We start from the raw sequence: 15,806 nt of genomic DNA on the forward strand, positions 1-15,806 counted from the left end.
CAGGAAGGTAACGTTTAAACACATCGGATATACATCTTTGATAAAAAGATTTTATAAGTGAAATACATGTAAGAGGTATAAGGTCGATACAAAGGTATGTAACTACATGATAAAATTACTTAGCGATCAGTCATAGCGCAATATTGAACACTAAGAAACTTCTTGTTGCAGTTGAAACAATTCTTCAAATCGCATCTTACCAAAGATAGTATCAATTATATGGGGATTGCATATATACTGTTTATTATGGAAAAGATGTTGCACATGATATTATGAGAGATCAGCAAATTAATTGTAACTTATTATATGGCTTTCGATTTGTTACGTGGGCTATAGAAAATCGGAATGGCAATTAAGTATGCAACAACGACGTTTCTTAGTTCTAGAATATCTGACGGATAATTATTTAGACATACAAATGTGAATTACGACGCGGATGATGTAAATGGCAGCAATATTTTCTCCTTTCATAGCGAAGTATTAACTTGTTCCTCTATTTTTCTTTTACTTTCGACGGGTATAAAAGGTATAAAGATGGGGCGTGTGAGAAATGGTAAGAAAACTATTCGCAATCTCTCTAAATGCTTTAAGACGTTCAATGCAGCAGAGCGGGGAACTTAATTATTAAGTTTTTCGTCTGACCTTTCGAAGTCTTTGGCACCTGCTTAATTTTTTACGGTTTCATGATTCTGTGCCCTTTTCTATGAAAAAATACAAAATGGAATGTTGGATCGTTGAGCAAACCGAGCAATGATCGTATGGTTCATCGTGCATCCGGCTATGAGCTAAGATTTCAGCGAAAGGGCATAGCACCATCGGTTGAATTTCTCGTTCTCTTTACACACGATTAATAAGTTACCGATTCTCGAATATAAAAGTACAAAATGTGCGTAATTTACACGCGGAAACGTAAATTCCATGTCCACCTGTCAGATTTATCAAGACTCGATATACTATAAGAGATGGAGGGATTTCTTTCTTCATACAAAAGTGCATTCAATCGCAGATAAGAGTAGGAACACCATTTGTATCCTTATTAATTACGAGAAACTATCGTTACGGATAATTAGACACATTCGTCGTATTAGAAACTGATCTATCTAAATGGAGTTTGTACAAAATTGTAAACGAGGTAAATCATTCTATCGCCCTTAAATTTCTATTAGACCATTAAGATTCCTCAGTGTATATCATATAGACAAAATATGCGTATCTTTATACTAGGTGCAATCTAAAAACTTTTTTCTCGTTCCCAAGAAACATGGAATTCACGTTTCAGCGTTCTAATCGTAGATGAAGGTTGAATCGAAAAAATGGTTCCACGTTATCGTACACTCGGTGAATCCTCGAAGCCTTTTGTTTTTACAGACACTTGGCGCATATGAAAGAGTATAAAAATGTTAATTTGAGGATGACCCGCTATGTTTCATGCATACGTCGCCGAATTTTACCAGCCAAATCGTGGAAAACGTACAGTTACCGTGTGCATAACTTCGCCGTATAACGTAATCGTTCTCTTCTTAATTAGTACGTGTAACTTCACGTTTGCCTTACGTAGCATGTGCGTCTTGTATGTTTTTACTATGTATCGTAAAAAAAAACGTCTATTCTTGATTCATGAAAAAAATATCATTCGTTACCACACGTATGATGTTTACATTACGATAATGTATAGACTAAGATATCATTGATAATGTTAAATAAAGATACGTGGCACTAATAGATATATACGTGTCTTATAAATCATATTATTTCTCGCAGAAATTTCTTGTATAGATTCTTATATGCGATTAATAAATGGCATATCTTAAAGCATTTTCAAATCTTAAAAGTAAGAGTACGGAATTATAGAGTAGACTCATTTTTACTCAACGCTAACTTGGGGACCGATAATCTCAAAGTTCCACAATTCCTTTAGAATGATAATAAAGCTCGAAACTATTTTCGTCTTTTTACGATAATTATCCTACATAATTATCTATGCCAATGAAACAAATAATAGAATCGAGCGGAAATTAGTTTGCGTAAGAACTGCATCTCTTTTTTTTAAATTTCTTAAGTTAACAAACTAGGTAATTATATCTAAGTGAAAAAATTACCACCATTAAACAAATCGCACACGTATCGTTAGCCGCTCTGAATGGGAATTCTTTTAGAAGTATCATTCCAATTATAAATATCTCTTACCGCGGACGACGTTAATACCGAAATACTTCCGCTTATGCCGTAGCCTTCAACTTACAAATAAATTATGTTTCAAACAGCTACGTTTAAAATTATTTTATCTTACCGCTGTATTTTCATGACCTACCGACGCCGCACGATCTTCACTCATCCTGTAACAATGCAATTAGTGCAATCCATCAGAGATCAATGTTTTTAATTACATTCTCGTTTAAAAACTTCACAACAACTATTACCCACCCATTCGTGCTCGTCTACACCTTCCATTTGATCCTGTTCTAAGGTGCCCTCAATTATATCTCCCACAAAGTTGCTCATAGTTTTCTGCATCTACCACACATACATTGACAACACGTTCAGACGAAATGAGACACCGAAGTACAAAACAAAACTCATGCCGAATTGTTCTTATATCGACGTACCTCTTCCTGTTTAGCTTTCACGTCAGGATTCCATCCGAGTCTGCTGAAAGGTTGAGCAGACATAGAGAACAACGATTTCTCAGTAGTCGATTCTTTCTTCACTGCGACCGGTGGAGCGACCACTGCTTGGCCTTGATTCTCAGTTACTGGAACAGAAACAATTGTAATGATTGTTGTTAAATCGGGAATAGTATTTTTCACTCTTACGTACAATTGTCCATGCCAGGTGGTTTTAGACTTATTCTGTATGCCTGCTTGTTAGCTCCGTTAAGCCATTCTGTAGCAGTCATAGTTGGCTTCCATGTAACTTTTGTCGGTGGAAACAAGTCGTCTTGGAATAGTTCGCTCTATAAAAATTACGATCGACGAATTACAATTCTGTGGTACTTTTGTGAATCATCAAATTTACCTTTATACGCGGGACAGTGAAACTCAACGGTTCTATTGTATTGTTCGTTAATCTTAAAGCCGACGCGAACTCCACGCTAGCAACGTCGCACTTATTTTTAGGAAGAAACGACAAACCCTGATGCAAACTGCTACATCGATGATGACTAAGTGGACAACAGTACGGCGGTTCTTCCGTCACTTCAAAAGCATATATCGTCGAATCACCCTAAAAATAGCTTATTTATAGAAATCACGGGCGATCAATTAAACAGAAGGTGAAACTTACGCGTCCGGTTAAAAAAAGGGTCGAACTGTCCTCGTCGTAGTATGGCATTAAAATTGCGGGCGATACGTCTAATCCGACGGTAGTCAGCGGAGTGTTAAGATTGTCTGCCTTGAACACGTATATTTGTCTCTCCGAAACCCTTAAGCAAAAATTCATACGATAAAAAATCATCATAACAATTTTAAAAACGTATAAGTTTCTACTACGTACTTGTCGAAGCCCATCACAACGAGAAATTGTCCTTTTAATGCCCACACAACCCGCGCGCCCCTGGTACCAACTGGTCCTTTACCAGTTTTCACTGGTACGTCGCTGGATCTTGGTTTGTAGATCCGCAATTTTCCATCTTTGCACGCGCTAGCAAGATATTGACCGCACGGTGACCACGCCAAGCTGAAGATCTGATCGGTGTGGCCCATCAGTGTTATCTTCGCGACTGCCGTCTCGCAAGATGAGAGAAGAGTTAGATCCCAAATTTTGATGGTCATGTCGTAAGAGGCCGAAGCAAGAACGTCCGACGCGAGTGGATGAAATTTGATTAAGTATATCTTGTCGGTGTGAGCTTTTATAATATGCTTTGGTTCGTTCGTCGGTTCTGTTAGTCCGGATTCTGGTATCTCCCATAGCCGGATCATTCCATCATCGCACGCTAAATAAATATTATGTGACAAATCTTGTACGACAACGCGTTAAGCTGATAGCAAAATATGTTTAATTCCTTTACCGACAGCTAATCGCTGATTATCGAACGGATCCCAATGGAAATCCATTACACTGGCACCGTGTACCAACGCTGGCATAACACCGTCCGGTAATCTTCCCGTTTTCTTCAATTCGAGAACCGCTATCTTGCCACCTGGTCCACTCAGCGGTACCGCGACTCGATCGGGATTAGCTACAATCGAATATCAGTTAAATGAAGAATGAAATGATCCAAAGCGAATATGAATTACCGTGGAAACCGTCGCATTCTCCGGATATCTGTTGACTGATATTTTTTATATTTTCAATGTGCGTAGATTTATGACCAGGAGTACCCTTTAAGTGCCGGAATTTTGATACTCTACCTGCACGGGACAAATGCAATTATTTATACACTTATTTTCTACGAAAGAAGAAAATCTAGTTTTCATTTCTTCATATTCTTTTACCAAACACAGTCGATGTTCTCTTGGGCGCTGGCGTCACAGTATTGTCCACCTTCTCTAATCGTGGATCCACGCTCTGCTGACGTAACATTGAGATGACTTTCTTGACTTCGTCCTCCTTGATCACTTCGCTTTTGGTTTTGAAAGAATCTCTGCGTCTCAGCATCGTCGGCGACCCCATTGCTTTCTCGGCCAAGTTCCCATCGGTGACGGACACTGAACGACTCTCGTACAGCCTCCTCCTTTCAGCGATCGAATTTCTGTTTGCGCCACCCCGTTCGAAATTTCCAAGATCTTCGCTTTCGGGCGATTCATCTTTCACTTTTATCTCGAAGACTTTACGCCTCTCTGCCGTGCTCGGTGTTTTCGGCTTGTAACCGGAGTCGCTCGAATACGCGTCCTCTTCGAGGGAACTAGAGTCGCTCTTCCCATTCTCCGTTTCCTTCACGCGTTCGTTATTAAACGACGACGATTTTTCTGGTTCCGTGTTATTATCAACTTGATTGTTCACATCGTTCTGATAGCCATTCGTATCGCTGTTTGGCGCAACAGGAACCGAGAAGATTTTGTCGAAAGAAAATTCCTGGCTACCAGACTTTGCTTGAAATGGTTTCGGTCCAAGTCGCGGCTAGAAACAGGGAAGGAATCATCCGTTAACTTTTTATTACAGGATTCTGTTTTCGATGAATTATGAGATGAACGTAATGGAACATGAAATGATACATGATCGTGCACGATATCATCAGGCATACAGAAGTAGAACATTTTGTATCTCTAACGTTATTATTTTTTGATGACCAGATTACAACCTTGTATCCCCCAATCGCATTAGGGTTCACGGATGTAACCACTGAGCCCACGCTCGGCGATGTGCGGGGGCGTGCGACTGGCTTCGGTTCATCCTCAGAAATGCTATTAGTTCTTGACGACCTTGGCAATGGTTTCGGCGGAATCGTTTGTCCGCCGTTTTGCTTGTTCTTCTCGTCCTCGATCTCGATCTTCTTCGGTTCTTCTATCTTCTCGATATCATTCTCGGCCAGAATCGGTTCTTTCTCGATCATCTCTTGTGCAGTTTTAACGTGAGCCTTCTGCGAGACGATGGGTATAGGCTTTGACTGTTTCTGCTCCACTTTTATCTCTCGTTCATTCTCTTTCAGCGTGACTAAGTTTCCTTTGTGTACCTGAGGGTACGGTAAATTCCTTAGTGCCGCAAACTGTTCGAACCCCGGATTCTTAAGATTGTTTCTCTACTCGGGCATTATCGACGCTACAGAATTTCTACAAGCCCCTCACGTATACATACATATTGTTTGCTCGTTTAGAAATGCACGGCACTCTTAGTCTATTTACATTTGAACGTGAAAAGGTTTGGAAATAATTATGTACAAAAAAAAGTGAATGCATTGAAACGGTTTCCTATGAACATAAAAATAGCTACGTCTCACGCGTCATACTTAGAATTACTTACGCTGATAGAATAAGCTACAGTACATCAATTGCCACTTAAATTACACGTGCCAGGAATAACACTTTGAACGGGGCTAACGCATAAACTATAAAACATACATTGGATATCTGAAACGTGAAAAAATATACAAAGAATATGAGGAAACAAAAACAATCACGATGCAAAATCAAATTTACATATTTGGTACGAAATGCATGTGTAAAGATTGAGTGAATCCAAATTCAAATTATGTTCTACTTCTATATTACTTTCTCATGATACACAAACGACAACTCATTTAATTATCTGATACTTCCAAGACTGGGAGGAGGTAATGGAATGAAATGATGATGATAAGCGTGCAATTGAGAACATAAATTATATATAAATAAACTTGTTATACAATACATTTTGTTATAAAAAATAATCGATATTCTATGTACATCACTAAAGTATACTACTCTGTAATCTTGAAGCCTAAGAAATGCCCCAGAACAATGGCAGCATCTACTCACGGTAATGGGTTCCTCTCCCTTATTTCTCTTCGCGGGGTCTAACGATATCTTCGGAACAGGTGCATTATGCCCTTTGACCCAGGCTGCTGCGTTATTCTGCGCGATACAACCTACTGTATCAGGATATATGTCCGCATGGAAATCCCTGTATGTCTACAATTCAAGTTTCAATAATGTTTCGATAGTTCAGCAAATTATGAGCCGAGCTTTTGTCATTTCACTTACTTTTCGCGGAACTTGATACATAATCGGTATCACCATGTTCGAGGTGAGCTGCAGTAATCTATTTACCTCGGCCTGCATCACGTTCAGTGCTCGCTTCGGTACCAAGCAAACACCTTTTGTTTGTTCACCGCTGTGGCGAATTCCTTCGACTAAGAACGGATCTTTGTCCATTACTTCCATGTACATAATGGTAGTGTCCCCTTTTCCAGCTAGGAAAAGCATGTTTGTGTCAGGATCAAAGAGAGGCATCAGAATCCTGAAACATAAACCATATTTTAATACAACGGTACCACAATTGTAAATACTTTAATCCTTACCCTGTGCTACAGTCCAGTTCTAAAGTCTTCACTGGTTCGTTCAGATGCCTCAGATCTCTGATATAAACTTGTCTCAGTCTCGCAGCGTCGAATCCCGTGGTGAGTATTCTATCACTGTTCAACCAAACGATCCTAGAATCCTTGATGCTCTGGTGACTGGAACAGGAATTGACAATGCAAGTGGAAGCACGGGGATCTATGATCCTCACTTGTTTGTCCTTGCAAGATGTAGCCAAGAGCACACCGTCCTGTTTCCAGCTTAATGATTGAATAACATCCCCGTGTTCATTATTAGCTGCGATAAAACGAAATAAAGTTAAATGAACTGTAAATGAAGAATATCTCTTTCAGATTGAAATATTTCAATTACAAAACAATTCCTGTTGCGAAAGCACATCCCACAATGAGAGGTTCATGTACGACACTGTTGTGAGAAGATGTTCAGCTGAAGGATGCCAGCATACCACTTCCACTCTTCTTTGACGATGAGAGAACGTGCATTCAGGATTGACTAGAGGTTCCTCCAAGCCAGCTTCCGGGATGTGCCATAGCTTCACCTACGACAATTTGTTATTTAATTAATCATTAATAATTGAAAAGGAATATAATTAACTTACAAGACAATCTTGTGAACCGGTGGCCAATAAACCATCGTGAAAGGGAGAGAAATCCATGTCTGTCACTGTGTCCGCATGAGCATGGAGTAAAGGCATAGTTTTGCTCTTCCTGCCGTAGTCCTCCAACGGTAGTACAGCAAGATTAGATCCTGGTTAATAGGATCGAAAGATAGAAGACACACGGTCGAAGTAAAATGTTTTGTATGAACGAGAGCAAATGTACCATTGTGGTCTACGTTAAATGCCATGAAAGCAGCTGATGCCGTAATGTTATTGCCATAAGTTTGATAGGAACCAACTGAGATATCCCTGATGCAGGCCTCCGGCTTGGGAACGATCGGGGCCGCATTTTTATACTTGGATGCTTTAAAACGCCAAGCCATTTTGACGTTTCCTACGGGGTAACTTTTCGATCAGCGTCTCTGCTTAAATCATGTAATCTGTTGAGAAATTATATCGCACGTAAACAACACACTCCTCCGGTTCGTTTAATCCGCGAAGTCTCGTCTGGTTCGTGTTTTAAATGAAATATTCGCGAGGAAGACTACGGATCTGGATTCAGTTGAATTCCCCTTATCGGATAAGTCGTACTTGTGTCTTAATAAACATATACGGAAGATAACGCCAACGAAGGGTTCCCCGACACTGGTACAAAGCTGTGCATGACTAATAATTTGGGGGTGAGAACCACCCCACCCTTGTCCGTACGTCCGCAAGTAATAACAGTGGCAGCGAAACGCGGCTACCCCGACCGGAAAAAATGAACACGATATATTGTTTTACTCACAAGCCGCTGCTCGGCGTGGCTTTGCACGCTTTCCACAGGATATTTAGCAGAGAATTAAAATTCAGCAGGGACCGACCCGTGACTATAAACACAACGACGATGGCAGGTAGGCGTCTCTGATCTCCACGGCTGACAGGCGGAAACAGGAAAATCCCCCTCCAAGAAGGATCTCCTATCTCTCTCGATCACAGTCGTGTGATACAGTGTGTTCCATAAAGAAAAGCAAACATAAATCTACATAAATCGTTGCATCCAAACAAGGAATAGATAACCAGAGTAACATTACAATTTTTCTTTTCACACATAAATACGTGATGGAGGGAAAATCCAAGGGTATTGCACTTTATTTAAGGAGCTCGTTATCGTAATTGTACAGAATTTTTATTAAACATTTGTACATTTGTACTTTTAAGGCACATTGTATAATATGCAGCTACGTTCCGAAATCAGCTGCGAGTACAGACAATATATTGGCCTTCGTTCTATCCGAGAGAAATGGCGATGATTTCAGTACTGAAAATGTTAATGATGTCAACGATCTACAACAGCTCCTTAAGTTACAATCTACCATTCGCTAATGAACGTTGTTTGTCATTCATCGGATTGATTGCTTGGGGCTCTGTTGTTAGTAAATCTATGAATCATGAAAGAGATACGAAGATGGGTATCGGTTCGCGCAAACGCGGAAGGATCGCTCCTACATGAATTTACATTTAAGTTCAAACGTAGAACTCCGCTTGTTCGTCTCTGTTACTCACTTAACAAAGCCAGCTGCAACAGCGGAATAACTTTTAAAGAGGATAAGTCTGCCAAAACAGCCTGAAACATATCGTTTATACAGCACAGTATAAATTAACTAAGTTGTTCTCGTTTTACCTCGACGGTCTGCTGATTGTTCACTTGCATTAAATTTTCTTTGCGAAAACTCAATATAGCGACCGCGAGTAAAGAGATAATTTCCAGCGAGTCGTAACCCAAAATTAAGTCCCATAGATACAGCAATTGTTCTGGTGGTAAATGACCGCTGAACCCTCTCATGAGCCATTTGAATACCACTTTTACCCTAAATGTAATGATTAATTAACCCAATTATATTGCGATCGAGCAAAGACCGAACTTACGGTTGTATATGAATGTTCCTGAAATGTATCCAAAGCAAAGGTTCGTGGCATTGCAGCAATCTCTCGAATAGCAAGCACAATGCCACAATACCTTGCTCGTGATTCGAAACTGTATGCAATCGGAACCAATATCGCAGATAAAACGCTCTGAACGTATAGTACATCGCGCACGGATCATCGTACAAGTAACAGAACGGTGTAGCTGAAAATCGTTCTACTTAAATTACATTCGATACATTTAATTATGAATACTACGTATCTCTTTTATACCATACATCGTGAATCCGTGAAACGGAATCACACCACTCGGTGGGAACACCAGAGTATTTTCTAACGTAGCCGGTTTTCCTTGTAGAACCGCGTGTATTACTTGGCCCCCGGCACTTCTGTCAGTGGTAACTGGTGCTAATACTTCCGAATCCCGAGAGAAACACAACATTGTTTTATATAAAACATCCTCGAACACGAAATACTGATCGTCATTACGCGCCGTTAGTTGCACATCCTGAAATAAACAAAGTCTAGTAAAAAGTGATTGAAAAAGTAATTAAGAGTCTCTGTTACCTTTATTATCAACTTATCTATAACGATATCGTATTGCAGTACCATATTTTTTAATTCTTCGTAATACTCTTGGTCCTGAAAATATATAAATGATTGTTTCCTATTTTTAAAAACGGTTAAAGAGATTTTTACATTTTCTTTTACTACGGATCCCAACACCAGTGCCCAGAGACGACCACGCAACGCTCGCGGAGCTCCGCGCTTTAAAAATTCTTGTGCGATCGGTGCGTGATTCGATTTCAACACCTTTTCACCGATGTAAATTCTCTCTTCCTCTAAGTTCGGAAAATTCTCTGAACTGGGCATGTCAGGATTTACTCCCAACAATGGCTTTCCACTTGAGAATTCCACATACGTATGCCTCTGTTAAAAGTAAGATGAGTGGTACACCGACTATATTATCGATCTCATATAATTTTTTAAAGATGCAATTAGTTTACCAGTTGTGTGAGTGTCTTTACGCGAATCTGTATATGGCTAAATTCCCAATTTAGTTCGTCCCTAAAAAATGATCATCGCTATTAGCGAATGAGGGAGGAGCAACGTAATATTTGTGAAAAGATATGTACGGTTGTTTCTTGAAAGAAGGGTTTCGAATAGAGAACAGCACGTCCAGAAAATCTTTCGGGGAGTAAAGAGGCCTGTATTGCGAAAGATCTACAAATAAATATCGGATTTATTGGGGCAACATTTTTCATATCTTTATTGATATTTATTAAATCAATATGAAGATCACCAATATCATAAGTGCTCAATTCGTTCCATTTCTCGGCAAGTTCTTCGCGATCTGCACATGGTCTTATACGTGCGAGTGGTACGTTTAACTCGTTGCACGTTGAGTTTAATGATTTCTGTATTCTGCGCTCCCACTGACTCTGAGCCTTTTTTAAGTAACTCAGATCAACTTCTTCCGCCGCTGACACTGATACAGAAGATAAAGAACCCTTAAAAGAACGGGCAATTAAGAGAAACAGTTCTCAGCGGCGAACTGACTATGAAAGCCACCCACTTGCGATCTGACCCAGTGAAACACCGTGTTTCTAATTTCTGTTTCTAGACCATTGCTTTTCAACGCATCCATCAACGTAGTTTTGAAATTCTCTCTTTTCACGGCGGTGGAAGCTACGAGTTTCTAAAATGGTATCAAGATTCTTAGCATTTCCGGTTTCCAAATCGAAGACACACTTTGATTGTACCTGGATTTCGGTGTAGAGGCTTTTGTAATTAGCCATGGTTTGTATCTCCTCCGTCAATTTCTCCGCGGACTTTTTCAGTGAAATTTCTCTCGACTCCTCGGTGTTATCAGCCATGATTTTACTTCGCGAAAATTTCCAATTGATAAGAACGGTTCCAGGACTAAAACCGAATAAAGTCGTTCGCCATTTGTAAATAAATTCATCCCCGGTTATGGACAAGGGTCGAGTTACGTTTCCGTTCGCGCGTAAAGATATTTAAACTCAAACATCTATCGATCTACCTCTTGTCAAATGCTCCAGAGCGTTATAGACGAATATCATTGAGTAAACAAATTTTTTTCAAACGATCATAGCGACTAGTTCGGGAGGAAAAGTAACAAATTCCGTGACTGGAATTCGTTAAAGGAAAATGGTTGTTGGAGGAATCGTCGCAATGTTATTTTCCGTGGTTCTTTCGGCGTTATGGAATCGCTTGAATAGAGGATTTCCGCCGGATAATACATTTTTTTAACGTTCGAAGAATCTTATGGCGAAATTTCAGGCCGGTGTGCTCGCAGGAAAATGGCGGAGCGATAACCTGTTCGTGCTTCGTTTCCGAACGTAACATCGCTCACGTTCAGGAATACATTCGAAATGGATATCTCGAGTATCCTCGAAGTCCAAGTGAAGGAGAAAACGGAGGTGGACAGCAAAGAGAACGGTGAGGTCATGAAACCTCTTGAAACGGTTCCTATGCAACACCATTGTCCGATCCTAATGTTTAACCTACATGCTTCAAATTGCAGTAACTCCAAGGGAACAGTTACCAAGCACGACAAACGCGTCTCTTCCTCCAGAAGACGTTGAATATTACAAGCTGATATTCGGCAATGGTGATACATAATTTTTACTCTGTGTCGATTTCACTTTTCTTGTCATTAACTTTTTGTTATATTTTGTATGTAATCAATTTCGTTTAATTAAGTATGAGAAATCTGTATGTCTTAGATGTGTCAATGGTACGATTTAAAAGGCTGCATTGCACAGCATGTGATGCACACATCGGTTCTGCAGCTGCAAATGTACATAATATGTATGAACATCCTGTACTATTCACATTGTTGTGTGCAAAGTGCAGAGATTTTTATGGGGATGGCATGTTTGAGCAAGGTATGTATCACTGGAACGTGTATAAAAGAGATATAATTGGATTTTTTTTTACAGTTTCTTAATTGTATCTTCCAGGTGATGATGCCACAGACATGTTTTGCAGATGGTGTGCAAACGGTGGTAATTTGTATTGCTGTTCATTTTGTAGTAACACATTTTGCAGCAAATGTATCAGCAGAAACTTTGATCCTCTATACAGGAAGAAAATTGAGGCAGAGGAAAAATGGAAGTGTTTTGTCTGTGACCCTAAAGACTTGTTTAGGGCAAGGGCAACCTGTTGGGCATTGCTTCAACATGTCCAAAAAATGAATAGGCAAGCTTTGTTTACTTAAAATATTAATTGACATACCTCGTACAGCTTGATATTTTCTATTCTTTCAGACTGATCCAAAGTTGTAGCAGTTTGACCGATGAACAAATACACGAGAAATTGAATGTCGACGAAACTACATGCTGCCCACGGATTAGGAAACGCAAACGTCAGAAATACAGTTCCAATTCTGAAGACGAGGATGTAACTTATACACAGAGCCAATTCACATCTAGTAAACGCAGAAGGAGAGGCTCAAGAAGGAAACACTACAATGGTAAAAATTACACCGAGAAGAGTGTCGACACTGTGGAAGATTGTTACGATTCTCCTGAAGTGTTACCATCTTTGTTGTCGTGCGAGCAAACAATGGTTGAATGCGATGACTCTACCGTAAACGTAGACGGTACAATTGTCCCCAACGTGATGCAACCGGTTCATCAACCATCGTTTGCGATTCAACAACAGTCAAGGGTGAACGTTGTCCCGAGCACTAACTTGTTAGCGAATCCTGTTAATTTACTGTCTCGTATGAATTCCATAAATCAGCCAAGGCCGATACGTCCACGTTATATATCCTATAATGCGACAGTTCCTATGGTCACCATACCTAATAAAAATGTGAAGATCCTGAGTAAACCATCGTGCACGGAATCGCAAGTACCGAGTATTACACCGAACGTTATAGAGATTGACAGTGATCCAGAAGTAGTACCGGTCATTGACCTCACTCAATCTATTAATCTTCCTACGAAATCTAACAGCCCTAAGGACGATCAAGTGAAACCTGTCGCGCTTGTGAGCTGGAAAGAGGAGACCAGCGTGTGGCTAGATATAACAGATCAAGTAAAGTCGAAAACATTGAACGAACTATTATCGCCGTACAGCGAACACGCGTGCAACATTTTGGCTACTGTACATAAGAAGTTCCAATGTTTATCCAATACCATTAAGCGAGATGCGCATCGACAGCCTGACTTGAAAAAAGCCGAGTATTTGATCAAGCGTTTTTATCGGGAAATACGCGATGCCGTGATTCAGTTGTCGAATATCAACGATAGAATTGTTCGTGAGCATAGCAAGTGGAGGATGACTCAAACGCCGAAGGAGTGCGAGAAAAAATCATCAAACAAAAATTCGTCGAATGACAATAATGACAGCAACGTTGCCGAATGGAATCAGCTGCCTCTCGAAATGACCTGTACCAACGAATCTGATTCGGACACCGAAGGGCCGTGTAAATTTGTGAATCCATCCGAGCTGATCTATACCACAAATATCCTTGATGGATTAATTAAAATAAAAAACACCGTGAGCCGAGGCGTGGGCAACTATGCCGAGTTTGTTGATAAATCGATGCAAATATTCGACGTGGAATTGTTAGATTACGATAAATGCATAGCTCAGTCGAGTTTACAAAAAGTGCAGTCTCCGACGTACGAAGAACAATTCATTCGATTTCTGCAAGAACGACCTACTGTGCCGTCGCCTGAAAGCACGGAGGAAAATTCTAGGGAGCTACCCGAACCTGACGAGACTACATCAACGGATTTGACAAAGGAGCAGACGAAGTTCACTTCCGAAATGTTAAAAACTAGAGAGCATAATATTTCGGATATCTCTGTTCAAGATGAAAAGGACTTGCAATCGATGCCTGGAACTTCTAGTTCCGGATTAACTGACAATGTGGTAGAAGTAAATGACGATTCAAATAAAAATAGTGCTAGTAGTAATGAAGAGAATGAACAAGTGAAGATTGAAACGGGAGAAAAGTATTTACCCTGTAGTGATAATACTCCTGTGTCAGAAAACGAGAAACATAATTTAAATAGGACTGAGGATATCAGTGAAGACGACTGTATAATTATTAACAATTAATCAATTAAATAATGTATGTAATCGTGTTTTTTTGGTACGAGTAAGTAATTCTCCGAATATTTCTTTCGTTTCGTTGAATCGGTTTGGAGATATACTCACCCGATTAAGATCGATATGTTACAGACAATTTTGGATTATTTATTTTTATATATGTTTTGCAGATTATTATGTTTATTATTTCGTATCGTAAATTGCGCTTTCAATATTTTCAGTTTGCCATCTGTCTGTACTTCTTACCGTGGAAATGTGTAACATCGTTTTTATTGCTTAAAGATGTATTGGCTATACAGTCAATTCCAAAAGTTTATGCACTTTAGAAACGCATTTTTTAAAAAGAAATCAGACGTCGGAAGAACATTGCTAATAATAAACAACAACAAAAAATTTTCGATTTTTCCGAGATTTTTCCAAGGGGTACTCCTTCAGGTTTTGCAAAATTTTCGTTTTTTGCAAATAACTCCCAAACCGTTAGACCTACGGGAAAATTCTATCAGACCTTTCTTGTAGAGGACGACGAGATCTACAATTCCTGTATAAAAGTTTCATGCTAGCATCAATAGTTTACGAGTTATTAACGAAAAACTGTTTTTTCGTTTTTCGTCAATAACTCGTAAACTATTGATGCTAGCGACAAACTTTTATACAGAAATTGTAGATCTCGTCGTCCTCTATAAGAAAGGTCCTATGCAATTTTCTCGTAGAACCAATGGTTTAGGAGTTATTGAAGAAAAACGAAATTTTTTTCCAAAAGTTCGCCGTTTCGACGCTAGAATGGTCGGATTTTGTCAACATCAATAAAATGCTAAATAACCATACTTAACTCGTTAAATACTCAAATTAGAAGAAAAATACATAGAATCTTTCGTGTAGAGCACGTCAATAGCTACAATTTTTGTATATACGTCAATAATTAATTGGATATTTCTTTCTATACTTTTTAGCACGTAGCTATTTATTATTAGCATTATTCTTCCGATGTCTGATTTCTTTTTAATTATAGGAAATGCGTTTTTCTAAGGTACATAAACTTTTGGGATTGACTGTGTAGCCAATACATCCTTAAAATCATCTAGTTTATACAATAAGAATGACTAATAGATTGGTTAGACATTTAACTACGAAACTATCACAAGAATTTTAACGACGTTTCATTTAATTAATGACTTTCATACTTATTTTCTATAGATTCGTTTTCGTGTGTAACGCCGATCTTTATATTTAAAATATGAAAACTGTGCCGAAACTTTTGC

General features: G+C 39.3%; 3 protein-coding genes across 6 annotated transcripts; 1 reads left to right on the forward strand and 2 right to left on the reverse strand.

Moving 5' to 3' along the window:
• Positions 1-30: 30 nt before the first annotated feature.
• Positions 31-8,449, reverse strand: pod1 (coronin). Of its 3 annotated transcripts, none has more exons than XM_018020497.2 (18): positions 8,339-8,449; positions 7,775-7,945; positions 7,552-7,700; positions 7,305-7,491; positions 6,935-7,229; positions 6,618-6,873; positions 6,393-6,545; positions 5,240-5,611; positions 4,434-5,058; positions 4,236-4,349; positions 4,007-4,177; positions 3,493-3,931; positions 3,283-3,421; positions 3,016-3,222; positions 2,818-2,953; positions 2,607-2,752; positions 2,425-2,514; positions 31-2,336 (listed from the first exon to the last, which is right to left on the reverse strand). In XM_018020497.2, exons 2-18 carry the CDS (start codon positions 7,932-7,934, stop codon positions 2,328-2,330), a joined length of 3,648 nt encoding a protein of 1,215 aa, XP_017875986.1. In that variant the 5' UTR covers positions 7,935-7,945; positions 8,339-8,449; the 3' UTR covers positions 31-2,327. The 3 variants fall into 3 exon arrangements, with proteins under 3 accessions (XP_017875986.1, XP_017875913.1, XP_017876072.1); XM_018020424.2 differs by having other exon boundaries at positions 7,775-7,991; XM_018020583.2 differs by lacking the exon at positions 5,240-5,611 and having other exon boundaries at positions 7,775-7,991.
• A 618-nt stretch (positions 8,450-9,067) lies between these two features.
• LOC108632423 (TBC1 domain family member 19) lies at positions 9,068-11,393 on the reverse strand. 2 transcript variants are annotated; one of them, XM_018037388.2, is made up of 11 exons: positions 11,220-11,393; positions 11,033-11,155; positions 10,760-10,967; positions 10,593-10,680; positions 10,464-10,524; positions 10,156-10,386; positions 10,024-10,098; positions 9,730-9,964; positions 9,460-9,661; positions 9,215-9,401; positions 9,068-9,157 (listed from the first exon to the last, which is right to left on the reverse strand). In XM_018037388.2, the coding sequence occupies exons 1-11, from the start codon at positions 11,331-11,333 to the stop codon at positions 9,089-9,091; spliced, it is 1,593 nt and encodes a 530-aa protein (XP_017892877.1). In that variant the 5' UTR covers positions 11,334-11,393; the 3' UTR covers positions 9,068-9,088. The 2 variants fall into 2 exon arrangements, with proteins under 2 accessions (XP_017892877.1, XP_026669549.1); XM_026813748.1 differs by lacking the exon at positions 11,220-11,393 and having other exon boundaries at positions 10,760-10,945; positions 11,033-11,122.
• Positions 11,394-11,637: 244 nt separating this feature from the next.
• On the forward strand, positions 11,638-14,582 carry LOC108624795 (uncharacterized). Its single transcript, XM_018024735.2, has 5 exons — positions 11,638-11,919; positions 12,005-12,091; positions 12,207-12,368; positions 12,444-12,681; positions 12,750-14,582. The coding sequence occupies exons 1-5, from the start codon at positions 11,853-11,855 to the stop codon at positions 14,554-14,556; spliced, it is 2,361 nt and encodes a 786-aa protein (XP_017880224.1). The 5' UTR covers positions 11,638-11,852; the 3' UTR covers positions 14,557-14,582.
• The last annotated feature ends 1,224 nt before the right edge of the window (positions 14,583-15,806 follow it).

This window comes from Ceratina calcarata, unplaced genomic scaffold (assembly GCF_001652005.2).
Source record: "Ceratina calcarata isolate Rehan_Ccalc_2016 unplaced genomic scaffold, ASM165200v1 scaffold1, whole genome shotgun sequence".
NCBI classification, from domain to species: domain Eukaryota; kingdom Metazoa; phylum Arthropoda; class Insecta; order Hymenoptera; family Apidae; genus Ceratina; species Ceratina calcarata.

Excerpts from the sequence above, each read along its gene's own strand:
- pod1 (XM_018020497.2), bottom strand. The coding sequence starts at position 7,934 with ATGGCTTGGCGTTTTAAAGCATCCAAGTATAAAAATGCGGCCCCGATC. Across the intron at positions 4,178-4,235 it reads AGAATGCGACGGTTTCCACG|CTAATCCCGATCGAGTCGCG; the intron begins GTAATTCATATT and ends ATTCGATTGTAG. Across the intron at positions 2,753-2,817 it reads ACCACCTGGCATGGACAATT|TAACTGAGAATCAAGGCCAA; the intron begins GTACGTAAGAGT and ends TTTCTGTTCCAG.
- LOC108632423 (XM_018037388.2), bottom strand. The coding sequence starts at position 11,333 with ATGGCTGATAACACCGAGGAGTCGAGAGAAATTTCACTGAAAAAGTCC. Across the intron at positions 10,968-11,032 it reads TTCACTGGGTCAGATCGCAA|GGTTCTTTATCTTCTGTATC; the intron begins GTGGGTGGCTTT and ends CGTTCTTTTAAG. Across the intron at positions 9,662-9,729 it reads TCACGGATTCACGATGTATG|CTACACCGTTCTGTTACTTG; the intron begins GTATAAAAGAGA and ends AACGATTTTCAG.
- LOC108624795 (XM_018024735.2), top strand. The coding sequence starts at position 11,853 with ATGGATATCTCGAGTATCCTCGAAGTCCAAGTGAAGGAGAAAACGGAG. Across the intron at positions 12,092-12,206 it reads CAAGCTGATATTCGGCAATG|ATGTGTCAATGGTACGATTT; the intron begins GTGATACATAAT and ends TGTATGTCTTAG. Across the intron at positions 12,369-12,443 it reads GGATGGCATGTTTGAGCAAG|GTGATGATGCCACAGACATG; the intron begins GTATGTATCACT and ends TGTATCTTCCAG.